The 26,530-nt window shown below is 38.9% G+C and overlaps 1 protein-coding gene across 1 annotated transcript in view; it reads left to right on the top strand.

The window, feature by feature from the left end:
* Positions 1–26,530, top strand: part of LOC150081587 (netrin receptor UNC5C-like) — a 383,853-nt gene that overhangs the window by 207,447 nt on the left and 149,876 nt on the right. The window contains exon 5 of the mRNA XM_090379449.1: positions 11,924–12,073. Coding sequence (XP_090235575.1) covers positions 11,924–12,073 — 150 coding nt within the window. The remainder of the gene's footprint in view (positions 1–11,923; positions 12,074–26,530) is intronic.

The raw sequence follows: 26,530 nt of genomic DNA, 5'->3' as shown, positions 1-26,530 counted from the left end.
TGATTTTAGAGAGAATATCAATAATGCAGATTTTATCGGATTTATTTTTAGGGAAACTGCGAAAGGTATATTGTCAGACTCTGTAGACTGTTTATAATGTCAGCAGAAGCTGTATTTGGGCTATTTGTCTCGTTGATCCGACACAGTAGCTTCAGATCTTTATCATTGAAATTAGCTTTATGAAATCTCTTTGCTGGCATAAGAGTGGATGAGATACGGCAGTAAAGAGTCCCAATACAACTGTCAGTGTGAAGGATGAGAACCGTTGTCGTTAGGGGCAACTTTAAGGGTACAAGATGATCGTCCTTAATCTGATATGTTTCTTCACGTACCTGCACGACGGCATGGACATCAGAGCAGCAAAATGCGGATTGGATATTGGGGTAGACACCTGCTGACTCATCCTATGTTGAAATGTCTCCAAAATCAAGTAATTATGATAATAAGTAACTAAAATAGGGTCTCAACGTATGTAGTGATTAGGTACCTCCAACCCCCGCGTGTGCGAATTCGCGTAAGTTTGGGTTCCACTATAAAAAACTGTTGTAATAAGGAAAAAGTAAGGTAAAACTGGACCAACTCTTATAAACTATCTCTTCGTATCTATAAATTTTATTTCTGCAAATTGAAGTTAACATAAATCTTGAATAACTGCGCCAGGACAGCCGTCTTCATAAAGAGTGCGGCTTTGAGGAAGGCCGTATTTTGGCTAAAGACACACATCGTTCCTATTAATCCATAAGGTATCATTTAGTTTAAGTACGGAGTTATTATTCGTCCGAACGAAAAGCCGACGCTGTGCAACGAACGAAAAGGCCATTTCTGCGTCCCATGAAACGCAATCCACCGAATTGTCACCATAATTAGAAAAAAACAAGGAAGTGACCACAAATCCTTGACGGGACCTGACCCCACGCAAGACTCCAAACCTAGACATTGGAGACACCAGCAGCTTCGCTGCCTAAGCCACATTGGCAATAAAACCGAGTAATCTTTCCTGCTTTTCTTTTATTCTCCTCCCCGGCCGGGGGAGGAGAAGGAGACGGGTCCCTGTCTCCTCCTCCCATTTTTCCGCCTGGTGAGACATGGGCCTGCCTCACTGACTTTCTGGGGTCACCTTCTTGTCGTCTCCATACTTCTGTATTTTCGTTCTAGCCTTCAGTCTCCCCCCCCCCCACTCTGTCTAACTCGCCAGTGTACACTCCACACAATTTATCAATTAATAACGTCCAAATTTAAACCGCGCTTACATAAACTTCTCGGCCCTTTATATTCTAGCGTTAACCCCCCTCTCTTTTTTTCACGTAGGCCCTTGCCACGGAAATCTTCGGAAACTAGGTGGCAGGACCTGCCAGAGTACAAAATAAAATCTACTGGGTACCTGACCTGCCTCTCCGGGACCAAGTGCGGTAACGGTGGCTCCCAACGGCCAAATGGTCAGAAGTACAACGGTACACAACACTACACATCCTTCCACTCCCCACACTTTTTAAATCTCTGGCCTACACAGAGTTCTGTGCTGCACGAACGGAGTTCACAACACGGAGATGGGGGAAACCCCTGGTGCCGTCACAACCAACACACTTTGCACTTGCTGCGCATCCGCTATGACATTCCTATCTTCAATTCCGAATTTCCATTCCTTCCCTTCTCGTCTCGCACATCACCGACTGTCATCACAAGGGACAAGCTCTAACTGCGAATGTATTAACCGGGGGGGGGGGCGTATTTTTGAGACGTTACTTTAATAATTGAATTTGCTGATTTAAATAATCGAATTCGTATATTGATTAATGTATTGAGATATTTTTCTTGAAATTCTGCTTTGACGTTCACTTACAATTTAAAAAAAAAAAAAAATTATTGTTCGAAAAAATTATATTACAATGGGTTCGTCATGAACAAATTTGTATGTAGAAGTTTAAATGTAACCCACTGTTTTAAAAGCAAAGGTAAACAGTATTCCAATCGATGTGCGCTTTTTAAGAATTGTGTGGTTAACAAAATATGAGAAATTAACTCTTTCATTTTGGGTTGCGCAAATTTTGAATCCCCCCCCGTGTCTTAATATATCAAATCGGGTTAAATTGAGAAATTAATAAATTTTATTTTTCCGATTTAAAATTGAAATAAAAAAAAGGACAAAATTACATAAATAAAGTTATTCCGCTTGTCGACTTTACTCAACCAGCAATATCGACGAATTTTGCCCTGGCTAACTAAATGACAATACTTATTTATTGCCATCACATTTGATTTACGTCAGCGAAGTGCCAGGCGTAAAGCTGCAATCTTGTAATTGAACGACAAGTAAGAAAGCCACATTGAATTTATCCCGCAACTTCCCGAGTTCTGTTGACGATATATAATACGGCGCGGGAATCGAGAAACACGGATATAAAATTCAGCTGGTAAAATAAACATGTCATATTCAATAATTTTATTCTTCTTTGTTTTGTTAGAGTGCTTCTGACAACAGAGCATACTTTTGAAAAAGAGTTTTAGTGTAGAGTTTTGTCGGAGGAAATTTTTAAATGAATTTCCAGAACCCCTCTTTGAGATACTCGTGGAGCAACTCAGTTTTTAAAATTCAACGAGATTAAGTTTAAGATAAAAATGGAAAGCATCTGTCCTGTCAGCACGTGTCATGGTTAGTAGAGTGCGTGATTTAATAACCTTTTTCTTTTTCGTATTTTAGTTTTCTTTTCATTTTTATTGTCTAGCGCAGTAACGTCATATACACCATATTCATCCATGTACCGGTGCTTTGGAAATGAGTGAAGGAGTAGATACCAAAAGAGATTCATTCTTAATTTAAACTTACTGCGCAAGGTTTCAATAAAAGAATGTCGGTACAGTATTTCAAATTTAAATAAGAATCGAATTCTGACTTACAGATAAGTTTAACAAATAAAATTACATCCACTTGAATTGTGAAGTTCGACCTTTGGTCTTCTCTGATTATTATATTCAGAATTCTGTGATTATAAGTTCTGATACTTTGAAGGATTTGGTGTTTTACGCCGATCCCCTAATATCTCGGACAGCCAAACTTTTCGGTTTAATTAAGTATTCTTCCTCGACTTTTAAGAGTGACAGAGATATAATTCCTTTCCACTAGCAACTTATACTTCCTGCTTTTGATTATTGTGATATCATTTGACTCCCACATCGACTTTAAAGAATTAAAATCGGAAACTGATTCAATTTTACTGCACGTTACCGAAATTTGTGTAGGTGGAAGGTCCCATCGTTCTGGAAAATTATGTAGCTCATCCCTGAAGTTGTGGAAGTGTTTTTTTTTTTTTTTTTTTTTTTTGACATATCCAAATACACATTGGAAATTCAAAAATGCCCTCAATCAGGAATATTTAAGATCCATATACACATTCTTTTTTTTTTTTTTTTTTTTCTGCAAAGAAAAGATTTCTTTTGGCTGTCATGCCACGTACCTTGTTGATTTGCATTTTTTTTGCATTTTTGCATTATCCGTGATCACAATAAACGATGTGCACTGTATATGAATTCGCGCAACACTTGGATCACTGGTCGAATTTAGTATAACATAAAAAATTGTGCTTTTTATTGAATTACCGTTATGTTGAAACTAATTACCACGCAAAAATTCCTATCCATGAGATATCAAGGCATGCATTTAAACACTTTACCCCAGTGGTTTTCGACCTGTTTTTTAATAACGGCACCCTTAAAGTAATTTATTTTTATTTTGTGGCACCCCAAAGCAAAAGGCTCAAGCTAATGGGAGTGCTGTGGTTCAGGGGAGAACTGAGGGGGGCAGTTGCCCTCTGAATCACAGTCTATTAAAATGCACTGTTTGCTTGATGTTTGCGGAACAGTCGGGTACGGGACATGATACTGCCAAGGGGGATGTCTTTGTGTGTGCACGATGTAAGGAGTGCAAGGAAATCAGGCGACAACTCAGCGTTGTTATGGGCCTTTATGAGACCTTGAAGGACAGGGTGGATGCCCTCGAAGGAAATAAATTGAGGGGCCCATCAAGCTCTCAGCTGCCCACATCAACGCCAGAGCTTGCACTTGGTCATCAGGCAACACAGGGGCAGCCCCCTAGGCAGAATGCGCTGGTCCCACAGGAACTAGTAGTTGTTGGTGACTCTATTGTCAGGGAAACGGGGAACATACTTTGTAAAAAGGATAGGTGGAATAGGACCAGGGTATGTCTGCCAGGGGCAAAGGTTGATGACGTTGTAGAGCGGATATCATCTTTTAAGGGCACAAAGGGTGATATAGTTGTACACGTTGGCACTAATGATATTAAGAGTAGGAGACCGGCGGAATTACTTAGCAAGTACAGGTCACTGTTGAAAAAAAGCCGTGAATTAGGGTTGAACTTGAAAGTGTCTGCAATTCTGCCCAGACACGATAGGAGGGAGTATATGATGAGAGCCTTGTCGATCAATTCGGCCCTGGAGGGATTGTGCAAGGCTCAAGGGGTAGAATTTTTTTCAGCCTGGACTGTACTTGTTAACAGGAGAGATTGCTTCTACAGGGATGGGATACACTTAAATAGAAAGGGTGCAAGAATTTTTGCTGATGCTGTCGAGGCAGTGTTAGGTGGGTCGGAAAACTGCTAGTTGGGGGGGATACAAGGACTAATAGATTAACAGTAGCCACTGGCAGAGGTGGAAGTTATTCTTGCACTGCTTCTATTCAAATGAGCAGAAGTCTGAAAAACAAGATGCAGGATATTTCAGAGACTGCTGGTAGTCATTGCGTTACAAGTAAACACATGGGTTGTGTTAGGGTAGCTAAGAATAGAAACAGGTGCATGTATACCTGCGTGTACACCAATGCTAGGAGTTTGGTAAATAAATTTGATGAATTTGAGGTATTGCTCAAAACATCAAAGGCAGATATTGTTGGGATATCAGAGACGTGGTGTCACACAGATATAAGTAATGCGGAACTGGAATTTGGGGAATACAATGTATATAGAAAGGATAGACAGGACAGGAGGGGAGGAGGGGTTATGCTATTAATTAAGAAACACATAAAGTCAAAGGAAGTGAAGCCAGTTGACATCGATGGACAGGGCAGTGTCGAGTCAGTTTGGTGTGACATAAGCATAGGGAAATCAAAATTGAGAGTAGGAGTGTGCTATAGGCCTAATGACTCTGATGAGTATAATAATATATTGTACAGGGAAATAGAGTGGGCCAGTAAATCAGAGAGTCTTATAATGGGGGATTTTAATTTCCCAGATATTGACTGGAATTTGTGGGTTGGTCACTCGCACACTAGCAAGGCTTTTGTGGATTTATTGGATGATTGTTTTCTACATCAGCATGTTCGTGAGGCAACAAGAGGGAGCAATACTCTTGATCTGATTATCAGTAGTGATTCTTCATGCATTAAGAACCTGCAGATAAATGAACCACTAGGTGGCAGTGATCACAGTGTGTTGAAGTGGGATTTACTCAAGGAGGTAACTACCATCAGAGGTAAAGGGAAGGGTTTTTGTTTTCGTAAAGGCGACTATGATGGTCTGAGACAGTATTTAAATTCTATACAGTGGGACCAACTGATGATGTTACCAACAGCAAACTCAAAATGGGAAGCATTCAAGGAACTAATCTTGGTGGCTACCAGGCTTTACATACCAACTAAGAAATATTGTTCAAGGTTTAGGCCTAAATGGTTGTCAGATGGACTAATGAGACATGTGGCAGAGAAGAAAAATGCATGGGATACATACAAATTAATGGGTGACATGGAAGCCTATGATAGATATAAGTTGGTCTGTAACCAAGTCACAAAGGAGATTAGGCAGGCGAAGGCAGACTACGAAAAATCCTTGGCAAAGGATGCAAAGAAAAACAGAAAGGAGTTCTTTACATACTTGAACTCGAGAAGGAAAGGGATGAATCAGATTGGTCCACTGGATATTGATGGTTCAACAGTTGAGGATCCTGCTCAGGTGGCTAACAATCTAAACGAGTATTTTGCATCTACATTCACGCATGAGGAGTTATTCAGGAAGGAGAATGATGTAGGTAAAGTAAACATTGGCAGTGAGCTGGATGATTTTGTAATAACTGAGAGGAAAGTGGAGGAGAGATTGTTGAGGATAAACATAAAAAAGGCACCTGGGGTGGATGGGATCTATCCAGTTATATTAAAGGAGGCAGCAAAGGAAGTATGCAAACCCCTAGCCATAATTATGAGAGCTTCTTTGGACTCAGGGGAGGTACCCATAGACTGGAGATGTGCAAATGTAACCCCAATTCACAAAGGAGGATCAAAGGCTGACACAAGTAATTATAGACCTGTTAGTTTAACTTCTGTTCCAGGTAAATTAATGGAGGCACTGGTTAAAGAAGCACTGCAGGATCATCTAAACAAGAATTCAGTTATAGCTCAGACGCAGCATGGTTTTGTTAAGGGCAGGTCTTGCCTGACCAATTTGATTGGATACTATGATGTAGTCACAAAAGAACTGGATGCAGGGAATAACTTTGATATTATATATTTGGATCTTAGAAAGGCTTTTGATACTGTTGCACATGGAAGACTGCTGCACAAATTGGACCAGTGTGGCATTGGAGGCAAATTGCTGCTATGGATAAGGGGATGGTTGAGTGGCAGAAGACAGAGAGTGGTAATCAATGGACACTGCTCAACGTGGACTAATGTTATTAGTGGAGTTCCTCAAGGTTCAGTGTTGGGTCCATTGTTGTTTTCGGTGTTTATGAATGATATTGATGATGGGATATCAAGTTTAATGTCTAAGTTTGCAGATGATACAAAGGTTGGCAGGGTCGTTAAGGACACTACTGACGCTATGCTGCTGCAACAGGATCTGGAAAGGTTGAACAGATGGGCTGAGAGGTGGCAAATGAAGTTTAACATTGACAAATGTAAAGTACTACATATGGGTAACAGTAACCCCAGAGCAATGTATCAACTCTGCGGTACTACACTGACAGTGGTGGAGAATGAAAAGGACCTGGGGGTAATTGTGCAGGCAGATATGAAGTTCTCTGAGCAGTGCAGACGAGCTGCAAGAGTAGCTCATGGTGTCTTGTCAATGATATACAGGAATTTTTCTAGCAGGGATAAGGAGGTGATTATTCCCTTGTATAAGGCAATGGTTAGGCCACATCTTGAGTACTGAATACAGGTCTGGAGGCCTCATTTCAAGAAGGATGTAGAGCTGCTGGAACGGGTACAGAGAAGGGCAACAAGATTAGTAAATGGAACAAAGGGTTGCTCTTACGAAGAAAGGCTTAAGTTTTGCAAATTACAGAGTCTGGAGGCTAGGCACCGGCGAGGTGATCTGATAGAGGTGTATAAGGCTTTGAATGGTTTGAGCATGCTCAATGCCAATGGGATTCTTCATCTTTCTCAGAATAATCACCTCAGAGGGCATAAATTCAAATTGAGGAAAGACGGATGTCGGATAGATGTGCGGAAATTTGCCTTTGGCCAGCGGGTGGTTGGTTGGTGGAACCGACTTCCATCACTTGTTGTTGAAGTTGATAGCCTAAACAAATTTAAAGCTCAACTGGACAGGTATTTCGAACGAACGGAGGGGTGAAATGGGAGAGGGTTTTTTTTTTTTTTTTTTTTTTTTTGGCTGATGCTGAATAAGCTTGCTTTCTTGCATCATATGCCTCTACTAATGCTAATGCTGTTAGATCCGATTCTCTGTGTGTGTGTGTGTGTATATATAATATTTCAAAAAATGTTACATGATAGTTATTATAATAATATAACTAGGGGATTCGTCCCCTGCTCGGTTTGCTCGCTAACCCCCGCGCACGCTTTTCTACATAAAATGTAGAGGTATACGGAGTGAGTCAAATCTTTTCTCCGTAAAAGACACCTGTCGAAACGCACTGGTCGATATCTAATCAGGAAATGACTTATGTAATTATTTACCTGTGCATTTGTAGTGCGCGGCATTCTCAAGGTCGAATAAATATCACGGTAAAACTCCAGAACGGTGTCACCCTCCAACATGGCAGCAAGCAAAACAGTGGGAAAGCAGTGATTGACAAGTTGTGACTCCCATATTTCATTAAACGGACAGGAACAAAGCAGTGATTGGAAGATGCCACTGCTTTCCCCGCCCACTGTCCACCTAGGGTGTTTTTCCCCATATTGGCCACTGTTTTTAAATCTGGAATTCGTTTTCCCATTTTAAAACAGCGAGACGGAGGAATAAACACCCTACCTAAGCTAAGCGCCCCACCTCGACGACACAAAACAATCAGAAAAGGGAATTGCCTTCACCTGTCAATTATCGCCGTCTTCCTCGCTTTCATCGAACTGCCTGCCGGTGTATACTATACTGGACTTGACCAATATCACTATGTAATTATTTACCAGCGTTTACATAGGTCAATTATGAAAAGGCCTTTTGCTTCAGGTTCCACAATGCATGAGGAATATTGTTGCATCCGAAAGAGCAGGACTAGAATATTTAACTGAAATATTTACAAAATACGAAACCACAGTATTTAAAAATATACAATATTCATTAATATACAAAAAACGTTACAATGGAACATCAAATGTTAGATGTTCCATTGTAGACAGAGAATCGCATGCACGAGGGTGGTGAACGTTATGGAGGCAGTTGTCAATAATTAATTGCATTTGTAGTGACATAATGTGGTGTTACAGGAGAATACTGCGTATTTCTTACTTGGAATCGAAGAACAAATGAGTGGGTATTGAATAAAATTGGCAGGCCTAAAATTCTTCTTGATAGCATCAACAAAAGAAAACTCGAGTTTTTTGGTCATATAGTAAGAAGGGAAAACTTTCTGTTGACGAATATAATGGAAGGAAAAACCGAGGGGAAGAGAAGCAGAGGAAGACCTGCAACTAGGTGGAAGGATGGGATCAGTGAACTTCTGGGCATGACACTTTGCGATGCTGCTCGTATAGCACACGATCTTTCACAGAGTAACATGATGAGATCGATGCAATTGGAGGAATTTGTTGGTGGCCACAACGGCTCCTCAGGGAGCTATATGACTGGAAGAAGAAGAATTGCCTTGCCCACTTCTCTCATTGGCTCGAATAAATATCACTAGGAGAAAAACTTTTTTAATGTATAGATAGATTAGAAACAAAATTACAATTCATAATACAAATTATATATACTTGTATAATAATTTTATTCTTTATATAGAGGTACTAAATAAACATCAATTAAAGATCACAAAGTTAAAAAGATAGCGTACAATGGATAATACACCTTTTTATAATGAAATAAACATATAAATTTAAAAAATGATAAAGTTTAAGTAACTTAAACCCAAATTACGTGCACCCCTGGAATGTTGTTGCAGTACCCCTGTTGAAAACCACTGCTTTACACCGTAGGCAGCTGGAGAGAGAAAGTTTGCGTGCAGGACGATCCATGCTTTATTTCAGCGCTGTCCAAACGTTTTGGATGGCCGTGCACCTATTGTATATTTTTAAAAAGTTAGAGGGAGCCACAAAAAAGAAAAGATTAAACAGGCATATTTATCACAAAATAAGCATATGTATATTTACCTTTTCACTGCTTCTTACATTATTTTCTGTTTTATACGATTATCTATAATTAGTCATTTAGCAAAATGTACAACTTACCACCCAAAAATTAACTAAAATTAGCCCTGTTTAGTAAATTTGTTCGTGGAAAGTTATATATAAATTATTTATTTTTTTTATTTATTTTTTTTGTAGTGGTTCGCAAGGATTAAATTGCATTTTTCCAAACTATGAACCGACCAAAATTATTACGTCATTTGAACTGTTATTAATTTATGCGCGTATACTTGAAGACTTTTAAAACTAGTATTGACTTGCCTTTTTTTTCAGCACTGTCATACGTTTGAAATATTTGTGTGCAATTTCATTAACATTTACCGCACCCTTATCGATCTATAAGGGTTCAATTACTGAAGCATATTCAAAATGTACTTCTAGCCCTTCCTCCTCTCTGCTCTATGACATCATTAGCATAATATTGTCGTTTACGCTGTTGTCGAACTAAATGAGCGTTAAACCAGTCGATAGTCAGTACTCATTTAGTGTTGACAAAGGCACTTGGATTTTGATTTAATTTCCTTGTTACTGCTTGATTTGTAGCACAACAAACAAACATAAAATAGATCCTATCATCAAGAAGTATTCTCGATAGATCCTTGTGGTTCTTTGGATATTTTCGAATTGTATGCAAGAATTCTTCGGACTCGAATCCCAGCTCCTTTGCTATGAACTTCAAAAAATTTTGCAATACGAGTTCAGTCACTTTTCCAAGAACGATTTGGAGTCAAACAAATACTTTCTGAATTTTGAAAAGGCAGGCCAAATAAATTAATATTTTATTGATGTTTTGCTATAAATGAAACATTTATTCCTAAATACATCTTAATTTTCTATACAAGTTTGCTAAAAATTATTTTTTATTTTGAAGCAATTTCAGATAGACGAAACAACTTTCTTATGAGTGCCCATACCTCGGTGAAATCAAATCATGATACCTGTTTTCTTTGTGACAGTTAAATAGTTCCTGTCTTTATAACAGGACGGGGGATCTCAAACCGACACCCACGTTTGCACACTACCATCCAAAAAGTATTCGGATACACGTCGGTTTCACACTGGCGTCATCCCACTCCTGACAAAGGTTATTTTTAACCCCAGGGGCTCACATCTGGTGAGTCCAGGGTCCTGAGCTGGATATCATCATTCTTCTCTTTCTTGGTGATCCACTTCTACTTTTGTCTCTCGGGAATTTTTTTTTGGCTGGTGCAGCATAAGCCTCAGGCTTCCTTGCACCACATAGCTAATAATAATAATTTCCGCCCACTTGATTATCCGTTCAGTTCTCCCTTTGACCGGATTGCAATTATCGACTGTCAAAAAACAAGCGATGGACTTCAGCGAGTACACTCCTCCAGAACGATGACTGGAGCTGAACTGTCGACGAGGGACGTGTTGGTTTGGCTCTCATCCGATCTTTCATTTCATCCCATAGATGTTCCATATGACTCCAATTGGGACTCTGCGCCAACCAACCCCTAATTTTTAATTCGGATACACGAACCATTAACCATTAAAGTCCATGAACCATTAAAGTCCATGAACCATTAAAGAACAGGAATAGTATATGGCATGTTTCTGTTGAAACAGAAATCGGTCTCTACCAAAGAACTACCACATTGTAGGGAGCATGGAATTGTCCAACATGCTAAGGTAGGCGTCGGCGTTCATGCTTCCCCGCACAGCGACCAACGGACCTATTCTACACCAATAACCTGACGTTCTCCAAGCATCTTCCTTGCCCGCACCCACCCGTCTGATAGGAACAAGGTGTAAGAGATTCGTCACTCCAAAGAACCGATTTCAACTGTTCTTTGGATAAGTTACGACTTCGTTGCGTCATGCAAGGAGAGACTGCTATTGCACTGATGTTTGGCTAACGCGCAGTCTCCCACGAAAAATGAGAATGTGGTGCTACGTAGTGTGTTTATACAGACCCTAACCTGCCTGTGTTGATGGTCTTAAACTCTTGGTTGACGGCTTACAGGGATGACGAAAACAACTACCGGTAACTTTTGTGGCTCGTACACCTCCCTAATATTGGTGTTTTATCATTTATTTATTTACCAGTTGTACTGTGATCAAATTTTATTTTCAGAAAATCGAATTTCATTTTTTTTCTGCGAAATTTGGAAATTTACTGTCATTTTTTTAATGAATTGTAAATAAGGAATAGGAAATTTTTGTTTTATGTTGATGTATATTATTAGAGCTGAGAACCTCGGCATTTTCTTTTTTTTTGTTTAGGGATTTTTTTCCTTTTTTTTCTCGCTTTGAAGCATATTGAAAGGTCGTTCTTACATTGTTTTTAATTATAAAAACTTTTTCCATTCTGTAGCCACTCCGGCGGAAGCAGATACTGACATAGCCCTCTATGTAGGATTATTTGTGGCTGTAGCTGTGTTTTTGGTTGTGGCTGTTGCCATGGTGATGCTTGTCCGACGCATGAAAGGACGGGACCCCTGTATGTACAGTGGAACAATTGCAGGTAAGTCAAAATCTTAAATATGAATATTGAAAATACGTTGCGCGTGTCTGATTGCTTTCACCATCGCAGGCCGCTGCTGTAATAAAGCAACAAAAAAAAAAAAAAAAAAACGGTGGTGCAGTTCAAATCAAATTTTTAACACAGAAATAAAATTAACGCTATTAATCCCCCAGTTCGTCTCTAGGCAATTTGTATAAACATTCGTAAGAATTCTTACCCGAAGGTAAAAATAAAACTTGCCCGTTCGACACTGAAGAATTTTCAGGGATCCTTTATCCGGCCTGCTACGATTCTTTTATCGTTTAATACGAAATATTATTCTAGTATTAACGAAAGACCTTCAAACTGAAAGTATTATGAGCACATACATCTGTCTTATTAACAATTAAATTTTACTGTTGCACCTTTAATAAAATGCTTAAAAAACTGTCTTATGCCTCTTTTTCGATTATCATAGCATATGCAATATAGCTTCCAGACAGAAGTATGTTGCTTACTGTGAACTGTCCTGATTTCTCTTCCAACCTACTGGAAATAATGATCTACTAAAACTGTTTCTGAGTTTGCAATGCCCTTTCTATTGGCTCTGTTCTAATGCACCTTCCTTTCACTTGGCTTTCTTTATTTATTTTATTTTCTTTCTTTCTTTCTTTCTTTCCCTCCCTCCCTTTGCTCATTTACTCTGCACCTCTTACGTTATCCGACCTAGGCGAATCTGGCGACGCCACCATCGGCAGAGCATGGCCATCTGAAATTCAAATTTCATGGCTCATTCCACGAGACCCATTTGTAGATCACAAATTTATGGTGTAGCTGCAAGAGCAGCACGAGCCTTTCGCTGCCCCCGTAATTTCCTGTTTGGGCTCATCAACTGTAAGCATAGGACAGAGCCGCTAAGAAGTGCCTCGGATGCGAGAGTCTATTGATGCAGCTGACCCTTGCTCCGGAAGGAAGGAAAAGCCGATGGTGTGGGATGCTGAGTGATGCGGGCGGGATCTGTCCTCCACATCACTATTGTCGGAGCGATGGAATCGAGACAGTAGAGAGTGAGCGATGAAAGAGAGTATGAGCGGGCAAGAAAGAACGATGAGAGAAGCGTTCGCAGGGATAATGACTCGACTGCTGTATGTTGTTGGACTGATGGCTCCGTCATTTATTTGCAGAGAAGAAACGCTGACTTCCACTGCTATCCGGAACCGTGAAGGATTGTCGGAGAGGGAATGACCGAACCGTTTCTTCTACCATAGTTTAGAAATAAGACTTACGCTGGCTGATGACAAGTTAGAGGGAGGGGAGAGGCGCACATAAATAATAAACACGTACAGCATGTTAAAAAGGTCGCAGTTCCTGTCAAAAGAGCTACAACCTTCAGTAAAAGAAGAAATCTTAGAAAAGGGCTTTTTCCATTTGCAAATGGCTCAGATGAGTTGTTATTTTTCTTCCTACCCGGTTAGCTGTGGATTACGACCGCCAGGAATTGAAAAATATGCTGATAAAGTTTATTCTATAGACAGGACTGTGGTTGTTCATTCTGCGTTTTTGCTAAGTTTTAAATTAAAAATTTTATTTACTCGCAGAGCAACTTATATACCTGCCCTATTTTCACAAGAGGAGCTCAGTTTTGATAAGTTAACGAAATAAATATATAAAAGTAAATATTCGTTCTGAATTATTGTGAATCTGCATTTCACTTCGATGATTTATCGTTACTTAAAAGCAAGAATTGCATATACAGTATTCAAAAATGTGCACAAATTAATTACATTATCACTACGTGCAGTTAAGGCACTCGTTATATCGAAAAGTATCACATGGTATTCCCGTAGAATTCTCCTATAATTAATTGTATTAAATTAGCACTGTAATTTAAACAAGGAATTTTATTTTTTCAAGTTTTTAAAATCAGTTTATCTCTAATAAATTTTATTAAAACGAAAGGTTAGATGAAACCTAGTGTAATAATTTGATGCTGTCGATGCAGCGTGATTCTTCGTTCTGCCTGATATCACTTGCAAACAACTTAAATTCATTGCTTGCTTGCTCATTAATTTAGTAAAATTAACAATATTTTATGAATGATGGTAGTGTTTTGAAGTAGTACAAAAAAAATCACTGAATTTTCTAGTTTAACTGTTTATGGAATCATTAGGCTATCTATCATTATTTTTTAAAATTTTATAAAGGAAGGAAGGAATTTTGCAACAATACTGGATCCCCAGTTTTTTTTTTTCCCTTTAACTTTGACCAGACCTGCAAGATATGCTTATTCTTTCTTACACTGAAAGCAGTAAATTCATCACTCATTTCTAAAAGTGAGTATTAACGCTAATTTTCCAGCAATAAAGAATTGTGTGTAATCCTAATCGGCACACAGTTGCGTCTACTTAAGTGTTCTGTATACTGAAATGAATTATCTGTTTAAATTAAATAGCAATTAACAATGATTAATAAATTTCCAGTTCAGGTTAATTCGCTGCAGTGACAGAGTAATAAATTTATGAAACAAATGACGAGGATGTCTGTATTCTTGTTTGATGGGTGTTCTTAACTCCTGTTGTACTGCATCGTGTAGACAAAGATAATGAAGTATGGCTTCGACAAAGCTATAGAATATCTCATGTTTCTTTTGAGGCTACATTATAGCATAAGTCAGTATCTACTAAAGTGGCAGATGCCGTGGAATAAGTACTGAGAGCAGTCTTTGTATGGCCGACACGTCATTTCCCTTATGGCCGACTGGTCCTAACGAAAAGTGCCATTGGAGAGCGAGAACAGCACTTCCCGGACTATCAGGCGGACTGACTTTCCTGGGACTTGATGTATCCAACTGTGTCCATTAAGTTGCCAGATAGAAATCGCACACATAAACAGCCAACACGCATAACAACGAACCGGGAGCAGCGTTTGTTCGTTGTTCTGCATTCTCAGATACATTAAATACGGAAGGAAACGTGTAGACTTAAAATGAAGATAATAAAATTTCATGGATCCTAACAAATACGTAACACTTCACGAGACAGGGACTGTAAAATGGAATTAATATTGCTCAAAAGAGAAATTGAGAGACAGAACTAACACATTACCAAAATGAATACCTTCATTCTGGTAATGTGTTATTCGCTTTTTTTTTTTTTTTTTTTTCATCCGGACAAAAAGATACTTGTTTCAATAGGAATTCAATAAGTCCTAGTAGTTAAAAAAAATTAATTAAAATTTGAATAGAAGAGCCATATGCAATTGTACAAATCTTAAATGCTACCAGATTTATATTTAATAAAAAAACACAGCATTTTCATGGCATAGAAAAATCTTAGAAATCAGTGGTAATTATCAAAAACACTATTAGTTCCAGTTTATAGATATAAATAAAATTTCTGTTTATAATCCGGGATGACCACACGGTCAGAGGAGTTCAAGATAGAGAGCATACAAAAAACAGCGCCGTGTTTACCAGTCACTGGCTTGAACTCCGGTCACTCAAAGCACTTGTACTTATGCATCCTCCTGCCTGCCCACTAATTAGCATAATTGGACATAATTATATATATATATTTATTTATTTTATTTTTTTTAAATTGACATTCGTGCACAATTCATTTATTCATCTCCATCATTATTTAACTTTTAAATGATATTTTTCCATTTGCTTTCCATCACTAAAAGAATCTCTTAATTCAGCTTACAGTGAAATCAAGTATTAATCTAAATTATTACTTCACCATTTTTCCTTTACTGAAATTTTATAATTCTCTTAATTCAAACAAGAGTACTTTACTACTCAAGTACTTTCTGACTCAATATTTCACTTTATTTTCTTTAAAAAAATCTATATTCACATAACAATGCATATCCAGTGCCAATCGAAATCTGTGTTTTTTTTTCTTTGAGTAACTTCCATCAATCATATACATTTAAAATTCTCATTAAGTCTATTAACTGTCATAACCAGTATATTTTTTTTCATACTGTTCAGTTTTAATTAGCTAAAAATTAAATCATTCTTATTCTTATTTAACATACATATAGCAACCATATTAACCGACACATTATTCCTTCATAATTCCTTAACCAAAATGTATATTATCACTGCATTTCTATAATCGTATGATAGTTCATGAGCAATAGCATACCGTGATTGCCAGATCTGATGAGTTACATTTATTTTCTCTTATGGAGTTTTCAATCAGATCTTTCCTCCTTTTTAAAATAAGTTTTCTTCGGGACGTTCTTAGCTGTTCTTTTAATTATGCAGATAACTCTCTGGTAATACGGGGGGGATAGGCTTTTTTCTCTAGTTCAACTGCGGGTCATCGGCTGTCTTGACCACTACAATAACTGGAAAGCGTCCAAAGAATTTGACTCTTAACGGACACCAATACGTGGACGGCTGATACAAGTTTGGTGTATCGGAACACAGTACTGTACATATTTTCTCAACTAACTTTCTTTCCTTTTCAGGACAGGATTCAAAAGTATGTAATCAGCTGCCTTTGCCTGTGCAAGCAGGTAATTACATCTCACCCCTTTACTACAACTTCTCTTCTTGAGTCAAAACATTACTCCATTGTTGTAGTTGGGTTTTAGGAGCATCAGCGACTAAGATCATATTGCCCCTTATATAATGTCTGTAAATTGCGTGTGTTCTGCGGTCAATTTTCTGTTTACTGGACAAAAAAACCAGACTTTCCGGGAGGAAAAACCATGCCACCCTCGCCTGAGACCGGCTAACTCAGCCACGTTACGGAAAAGGCCCATAAAAATCCACACGTCATCGACGGGAATCGAACTCTGGTTTTTTCCACCCGGTGTGGGAAGGACGGCGATTCTGCCAACTGTGCTACCCACGAGGGTATTATTGAAATTGAAACTACATCGCATACCTCCACTTCTTTAGACCGGGGTTCGAGCCCGTCACCACCAAATACGGAGGATGCGGAAAGGTTAGGGAATGACCACCGCATATCACGGAGCAATATGGCCTTAGTTGCTAATGCTCCTAAAAACCAAATAACAACAACCTCCACTTCTGAAACTCTCACGTCCCTGATCTTCCAACTGTACTCCATCCCCGATTTCTGAGCGAAAATTTACTTATTTCACTTTTGAATTTATTAATTCCGCCTTTCTCATTATAATTTAGTCCAATTACAACTACTGTTTGGCCGCCGTAGCTGAGTGGTCAGGCGCGCGCGGGTGCATAAGTACCTTGCGTTGAATGACCGGGGTTCAAGCCCGTGACTGCTAAAAACGGTGCTGTTTCTTGTATTCTGCCTATTATGTGAACTCATCTGACCGTTTGGTCGTCCCAGAGTATAAACAGAATTTTTTTTTTATTTTTTTAACCTCTGAATAGTTCCCATTCCTATTTGTAACAACTTTCAATTACGAATAATCTAATTCCTTCGTTTTTTGGCTGCCGGTACGCGCTGAGCGTTCTATATTAGCGCTTTGATTTTTGCCACGCTAAGCTATATGCCCTAAACAACACTAAATGACTCTCGTTTGAAGAGCCGCTGATTCAATGTTTTAATTCTTTCTCAAAGGGATACTCCCCATTTCCAACTATTCTACATGTACGTCTCAAAATTTGCTTCTACCTCTTTTTTCTTAATCCCATTCGCTCCACTTTCAATTTATAAACACACCTCCAGTCGCGTTCCAGAGTATTCCAGAAATGTTCATTTCGCTTTTCCCAAATCTTGTGTGCTAAAATCAAATACGCCTTTCTATCTTTTCTTAGTTGCTTACTTCCTGAAACTAATTCTACCGATATATTTGGACACCTACATATCATACAATACATCCCATTCTTTATATATATATATATATATATATATATATATATATATATATATATATATATATATATATACATACATACATATATATACATACATATATATACATACATAAAAATAGGTAAAAATAAAGAGTAAGAAATAAAATTGGTTATGCAAGCATCAGAGGCAGCAAAATAGCATAATCCCCTGCATGTTGCGTGTTGTATAAAACAGAAAAAATAATAGTAATATTTGTCTAATTCTGACTAAGTTAATAGTGATATTTCACGCAATTTGGACCTGTTGCTGCAAGGGGCGCCGCTGAATTTTGTCCATTTCGATTTTTTTATTCTAACTTCTATAATACTTTCTGCCTTGCTACCTTTCCCCCTTCCCCACTGTTTGCCTTTACCTTTAGTTCGAATCTATTTTTCGCTGTATTAGTTTGCCATACTGCTGGCTTAAGTTTTATTATTACTATTATTTTTTCTGTTTTATATATATATATATATATTTATTTATTTTTCTGTAAAATATTTGTACGACTGGATGTTGTGCAGTCTGCAGTTTGAATAAAACTATCTATAAAAAAATAATAAAAAAAATAAAAGGCATTCTTTTCATAATGCAGTGTGGCCACTTGAAATTTACTTTACTCATAAAATGATTTTCTCACTTAAAATCAAATTACTTGTTCTCAAGTGTAGATTAATTTAAAAATGACACACGATAAAATTTTGAAGTAATCAAACAACAGAAAAAAAAAAAAAGGTTAAAAAAGATTTGTATTCACCCAGAAGTAGCTGTGATAGAAGGTTGAAAAAAACACCATGTATTACGCTTTTGACATAGCCACCAAGAAGAAATTTACATTTTTTGCCACCGCTCAATACGCTTCCACAAGCCAGTTTTGTAGAAGACTCTGACTGCCCTTCAAAGCACGACCCGGCAGCAGAAATCACCTCATCATCTGCAACAAAGTATTTTCCACGAAGAAGGACTCGAGGCCAGGGAAGAGGAAGAAATCCGAGGGTGCAAGGTCCAAGCAATAAGCAGGATGCGGTCAGTTTTTCCTGACACATCGACATTTCATGTGCACATTGTGCCCTTTCTCTCTTCTGGAAGGGAGGTAAAAAGTCTGGGAACCCATCTAGTAGACACTTTTCTCATATGCAACTGTTGATGGATGATGTTTTCCACAGATCCTGCACTAGTTTGGAGCTCTGCAGCTAGTTCTTTGGCGCTAATACGGCGATCTTCCTGGATTAATGCCTCAAGCTTTGCAACACTCCCTTCTGTTAGTGCAGTTGCTGGGCGTCGTGTGATTTTTTTCATCATGTGCTGGTTCTTCATTTGAATTGTTTACACCAATGTGCGACAACACTATAACCTGGGCAGTCTTCTCCATAAATAGCGATCATTTCTTCATGTATTGTTTTCCGAATCACTGATCTGTATTCCATCACTTTATCTGTTGTGACACTTCACTTCATTCAGCACTGCAAAGAAAAAAAAAAAAAAAAAAAAATTTAAAGCGTGTGCACCCTGTACGCACGAAAGATGTTTTATGTGAAAAAATCATTGGCTTAGAAGATGTTAGCCAAATCCATTTGTAGAATGGTATGATTGCAACAATACAAATATTTGACTAGAATATTTGCATTTCGTTTGTTAGGTGCGCTATAGATTTTTTTCACATCAGAAATAAATAAAAGTAAGCATACGAACCTTAACAATCTATTAACTGCCCGATTTGTAAAATATGGTCTTGTTTTTAAGAATGTTAATTATATATGCATAATGCGCCTGCCTCCCGCTAGCATGTAGCCACTCAACTCTCAGGACCGATTTTCATGAAGTTTATATTTGTACCTTTTAGAAAGATTTGTTGAGCATTCAAATGTCATTACAATCGGACTAATAGAAATGCTACAATTATTATTTCTTTGCCCGTCCATCTGCATGTAATAACTCTTCCTCCCAGTGGATGGATTTTAAGGAAATTTTATATTTCGCTCTGTAAGAAAGATTTGGCGACCCTTTCTATGATTCATTAAAATCACGCCAGTAGAATTCCGAAAAGTATTATTTTCTTTCTTTGGGAATATATATCAAATGGGCTATCCATTTGATATATATGTAGTCATAAAATTGGTCATAAAAATGCTGTAGTCATAAAATTAGCAGAAGGTATATTCTATGAATGTTACGAACAGCAGAGAGTATACTGTGTATATTAATCGAATTCCAGCTGGTATACGCCACATCTGTCTTTCAAAAACCAGAAGGTATACGCTAATCACCTTTAAAAAAAACCCAGAGCCCTGGCTATCCACACACTGTAGTTGAAGCACTGGATATTAAGCTTGCTGATATGGGTAGAAACGAACTTTTTTTTTTGTTTTTGTTCTTTTTTACTGTAAATCGTGAATTATTAACGTTTGCTAACGCGCCTGAAATGAAATGCTCTGCGCACATTAATTACTTTTTTTTTTTGTGATGAACTTATATTTTGCAGCAGGTGCAAACCCCAGCAATTAATTTTTGCTGAACAGCATAATTATTAGAATTTTAATCGATGGATTTTATTTGTAGCCTTAGTGCCAGCAATACAGTCTTTTAAAGAGCAGAACATGTCTGTTAAACAGACACGTTCTTATGATGGTGGCGCGGCTTCCCCTCTAACCCCCTTCCCCCAGGAGTAAAGTCCGCGGCGAAAACACTGCGGAGTTTGGTCTAACGCGTCCCTAGCCCTATCAATTCGTGTACCCCCTCGTTGCGAAGGGCGGTTTGTCTGTTGTGAGGAAAAAACCGCAGTCATTCCCTATGAAAAACCTCACGACCACGGTTTGTGACCGCCAAACTCACTGCTGAATGGAAAATCGTATTCTTCAAGCCGTCATATACAAGCTTGGTAATCCATCAGAACGCCGAATTTGTGCTCAATCCCCCTCATGCTACACACACACACACACACACACACACACACTATTTAAACTTCACGACGTTCTTATTATTAATTAAAAACATGGTATGAAATTCTTGTCATATTTCCCATCAGGGAGTTGTTCCACCTAGTTTGCCCTATGTTAATTAGTAAATTTAAGTATCTCTTTCTTTCTTGTTTGCCTGTAAAACTTTTAACTAAAACTGGTTTTCATTCTTGAATATTTTTGTAAATGAAAAACTAAACAGCGAATTCAGTTTTATCCACCAGTTTCTACAGATAACTAAGTTTCTCAAGTTCTGTGAACTTTTTTCGATTTGTTTTGAGACCAGGTTAGCTGGCCTAACTGGAAATTACTAGACGAACTTGGTTGACCTGGATCACCTGGTCTCAGGAGGGAACACATTGACGGAAAGGACAAAAAGACGTTTAGCAAATATACGAAGAATTCTTATCACTTCGTAACACTCGTTTCCGAATGTCGGGATTGACTCAAATCACGTGGTCAGATAAACCCATCGCTAAGCTTTTCTCAAACTGTGGGTCATTAAGAAGGTGCACTAGGCCACTTCCTGCCTTATGCTCAGTGTCACCCAACGGATAGGTCATAAATTGTTGTCCACTTTACTGGCACAAGTTTAATGATCTCCCCTCTTGTCTATGGCATTTCTCACAAGAGATATCTCAACACTACATATAACTGTGTGCACACGCCTCCCCTCTTGTCTATGGCATCTCTCACAAGAGATATCTCAACGCTACATATAACTGCACTACATGCAGATACAAAATGAAACTCCTCCCATTTTGGAGAAAAAGAGCGTGAAAAGTTAATCAGTTCTTGTATTTCCTGTTTTATTTGATATTATTTAGAGCTGACGTAGCCGAGTGGTCATGAGCGAGACTGCATAGCACGCGCTCCTTTAGTGGATTCAAGCCCGTGACTACTAAATACGATAAATATTTGTATTGACGATTTATTGTAAACTCTACTGACTTGTTGATTGTCGTGCTGGAGTATAAACAGAAAATTTATTTATTTGTCAACTTCTTCGTGTTCTGTAGTTTGTTTTCGTGCTAGATGAGTGAGGGAAAAAAGTCATGTCATCAAAATTTCATTAATAGCATGTGACGGAGTAATCTTGCCTTATTGTGGAATTAAAAATCCAATTTCAGACACGGCCCCCAGCCCAAGTAAGTACGAAGTTTAGTAAATTCTCTGAATAAAAAGTAAACAAGGAACGCGATACGTTCTTCAGCAGCAAAGAATACAGTATTTACTAGTGATTCACATTAATTCACTGTGGCCAGAAATGTAATTTTTCCATAGTTTTTCATCAGTGTTTAGTACAATTTTTAATATTTCTTTTCACGACCACCCTACTGACAGTAGAGATAATGGTAATAACCTTTATTCAAAGGTCAATGTCCTATTAATAGTTTTAATACGGTAACGACCTTTAACAGTTCATATCTTCGTATGGGTTAAATACTGCTAATCTCCATGCAATGGAGATAATGGTAATTGGAGATACTCCAATAAAATTTAAATAAAATTGATAAATTTACGAACTCTCATAAATCGACGGTTTAGTGTCAAACAACGTTAACTACAAAATTTCATTTTTGTTTTGAGACGACTTTAGTTTTACTTTATACAAATAACAATGCATATCATGTCGTCATAGAAATGTATTTCTCTAGTAGTTCACAAGTTAGCTTAGGCGCCTCCGTAGCCAGGTGGGAAGGAGCAGTAGTGCCTAGCACACGCGTTTTGATTAGACCGGAGCTCGAGCCCGTCACCACCTAATACGGAGGATGCGGAAAGGTCAGGGAATGATCACCGCATATTCCCGGAGCAATATGGCCTTAGTTACTAATGCTCCTAAACACCAAACAACAAACAAGTTAGTTTGAGCTATAAGCACATTTCAGGTAAACCAAGAAAATGTCAAATGACTCTTTCCTGGTTAATTGCAAAAACATTTATTACAAAATGATTTTGTAGTTAACAGTGGCACGTTATCCTATAGGCAAAAAAGATATCTGTCTAAATCTCCCATACGGCCCATTGCAGTATGGAGAAACAAATCACCCTACAAGAACTAACAGCAGCATGCAAAGCCCTTTCCAAAAATAAATCACCAGGTCTGGACGGACTGACTTCTGAATTCTTCCAAACGTTTTGGGATCAACTCGGAATGCTACTCTTTGAAATGCTTGAAGAAGCTCAGTTCCATGGACTACCAGCTTCGGTCACCACCTCTGTCGCTCGACTGATTCCCAAGAAAGGAAATCGCGCCAATTTACAAAACTGGCGCCCGATTTCCTTAATGAACACGGACTGTAAAATCATTTCCAAAGCCATCGCCAATAGATTAAAAGCCACTCTCCCTGATATCATCGATCACCAACAAACATATTCTGTACCTGGAAGATCGATTCACGACAATCTACATCTGATCCGAGACCTCCTCTCCACTGCAAACAGCCAAAGAGAATTCCTAGCACTAATTAGCCTTGACCAGGAAAAGGCATTCGACAGCGTTGAACACAGCTACCTATTTCAAACCTTGAAAGCCTTTGGATATGGACCTTACATCATCGGAACAATCCATCTGCTATATAAGGAAGCCAAATTCTGCCTGAAACTCAACAACCAGCTCACCTGCCACTTTCCGTATTCCAGAGGGATAAAACAAGGCTGCCCACTCTCTGGACAACTCTATGCAATTGCCATAGAACCATTCCTTAATAAAATTGCCACCAGTATACAATCCCGACGAACGCTGCTACCAGAACCCCACCTAAATATAACCTACTCAGCATACGCAGATGACGTCACAATTGCAATACGACACGAGAGTGAATTTGAAGTCATTCAAAAGGCTCATGATCTTTATGCTCAAGCATCAGGCGCAAAACTCAACCACTGTAAGACCAGCGGCCTGTGGGCTGGCAACTGGAAAACTAGAACCGACTCCCCCATCCAAGGCACATGGTCCAGCGAGGGACAGAAATACCTAGGTGTGTACCTCGGCAATACCCTCCTTTTCTCCCAGGAGAACTGGCCCGAATTGCTGAGTCGTTTCAACAAAGTACTCGGAAAATGGAGAAGCGTGTGCGCCACATCTTCGCTGAGAGGGAGAGTGCTTGTGGTCAATCATATGGCGGCAAGCGTTCTCTGGCACACCTTCAAAATTCTCACTCCACCTGCTGACTTCCTCCACCAAATTCAGGCATCTGTCCGAAGCTTCCTTTGGAACAAAACCAACTGGATGTCCTGCTCCAAACTTAGCCAACCACTTACTCACGGGGGTCAAGGGTTGGTCTCTTTAGACGACAAAATCACAGCATTCCGGATCACCTTTCTTCTTAAGACGCTGCAAACAAAATACGCACAATCCAACACTACGGATAAACTACTAGCCACAGCCACTAGAGGACTATCCCTTTCAACAATATTGAGAATGGACATGGCACCAGTACCACTCAAACTACCGCCGTTTTATAAAGACGCACTATACCGCTGGAAAAAGCTAAACCTTCACCATAATCTTGAGAGAACATCCCTTCCCGGAATACTTTCAGAACCGCTCTTCTACAATAAAAGAATAATAGACCCTGCAAATGATGATATTCTCTTCTTCCCTACGTGGAACTGGGCAGGAATAAGAACCATAGGCGACCTCCTGACACCAAGCCTTGAATGGAAAGGATCAGAAGATTTGCCCATTAAAACCATTAATGCAAAGCAGCAACACATACATCTAAAATCAGCGATCACACAAGCTCTTCCAGACATCACTACAACTAAAGGGATTGGAAATGTCACTGGATCCTCGCTTACACCAACCTTCGTCATCACATCACCAGAAGACACGGTACCTCTGTCTCCTGCACCCTCCAAAAAAGTCTATCAGCTAATCATGTCTCGCCATGCAACCACGATTTTCCAGTCATCCACCTGCCAAGCTGTCCCTGCATCCCTCTCCACAAGCCACCATCCAATTTTCAGTGGAACCTTCCGTACAGGACGAAAAGTTCCAAATCGGACGCAGACATCCAGTGGAGACTGTGGCACAACATCCTTCCCACCCCAGTCAAGCTACAAATCTTCGGGTTACGCTCCTCAAACTACTGCCTCTTCTGCGCCACCCCAGGTACCCTGGAACACATATACCTGGCATGCCCTGTGAACAAGGAACTCGTCAAATACGCTTTGGATGCAGCAAAGCTTGCCTGCAACCACGCCCACACTCCGGAGGACTACTGGTACCTACTTCACTCTGAGCAGACAGCACACACCACCTGCAACTTCCTATTCATTGCGGCCAAGGCCGTCATTTACACCTTCTACTTGAAGCACACAAGAAGCAGTGACGACATGCCACCTGTCGACACATCGGCGCAACATCTGAAGTGGAGCCTACGGAGGAAGTTGCAGAGCAGACTTCTACTCGAATTCCACTGCAAAAGACCAGAAACTGTGGACCATCTTAACAGCGAATGGAACAGTGGCGGTCACCTCTTCACCATCACTGAACAGTCCATGACCTTCAACGTGTGACACTTAACAGGAGAACGACCCAACCCCAAGAAACTGTCTTTTTTTTTTCTTATTTCCAGAAATTAAAATATTCAAACTTTTGTATTTCTTTCTAAAAAGTTTTCTTTATCTTTCCTTTTTTGCTTTGTACATAAAATGTAAATAGTTGTTGTTGAAAATGTATCTACTGTTCACGTTTTAATAAAAAAAAAAAAAAAAAAAAAAGATCAGAGGGGCGCCCCAAAATCATTGTTTCAAAAACTCGTTGCTGTTTTTACTAATCATCTGCGCGTGTAGCACAGTGGTATCGTCCTCCCCACACCGGGTATAAAAGTTCCGGGTTCGAATCCCGTCAAAGACGCGAAGAACTTTAAGGGGCTTTTTTTCTCATTCCTGGCTGAGTTAGTCGGTCTCAGGCGTAAATAGCAAGGTTTTCCTCCAGAAAGAAACTTGGGTTTTTCGTCCAGCAAAACAGACAAATCGGCCATAGACAGGTGGCCTAATACTGTATAATAGTTTGGGTTTTCTTTGTTGTTGTTTTTTCTAATATTTTTAAGTGATTTTTATTAGAAACTGAACTTTCTACCTGCCAAGGTCAATGAAGGTTAATTTGAAAATTACGGTTTTTTTTTTTTTTTCAAAAATGGTTTTACCGATTTTGATGTAACTTTTTAATTAGTTCTTAATAAAATTAAATTGAAAATGTTCGTTATTAGTTTTTTCTTTAGATGGGTTCCCCAAATTTCATTGTGTCTTATTATTATTATTATTATTAATCCTATGGTGCAAGGAAGCCTGAGGCTTATGCTGCACCAGCCAAAAAAAAAAAAAAAAAAAAAAAAAAAAATTCCCAAGTTACCCTGAGAAAGAGAGAGAAGTAGAAAGGAATCACCAAGAACGAGAAGAATGATGATATCCAGCTGAGGACCCTGGGTTTGCCAAGCCCATACTCACCAGATGTGAGCCCCTGGGGTCATTGGGCCCCATAAAAGTATAATTGGCCACTGGAAGTTTTTTTTTTTTTTTTAATGAAAACCCCAAACACAAGAGGTATTAAAACCTATAGTACTTAGTACCATGTTTGGGCTGGAGGTTGAGAAGACGAAAGAAGATATTTGTTGACATTAGACTTGAACTTCTGTAGCCTGTAATTTTCAGGAAATATGTATGAAGGAAGGTTG

Source organism: Mastigoproctus giganteus, chromosome 8 (genome assembly GCF_048544385.1).
Source record: "Mastigoproctus giganteus isolate SK-2022 chromosome 8, ASM4854438v1, whole genome shotgun sequence".
In the NCBI taxonomy this organism is placed as follows: domain Eukaryota; kingdom Metazoa; phylum Arthropoda; class Arachnida; order Uropygi; family Thelyphonidae; genus Mastigoproctus; species Mastigoproctus giganteus.
This window is presented reverse-complemented; position numbering and strand designations above follow the sequence as displayed.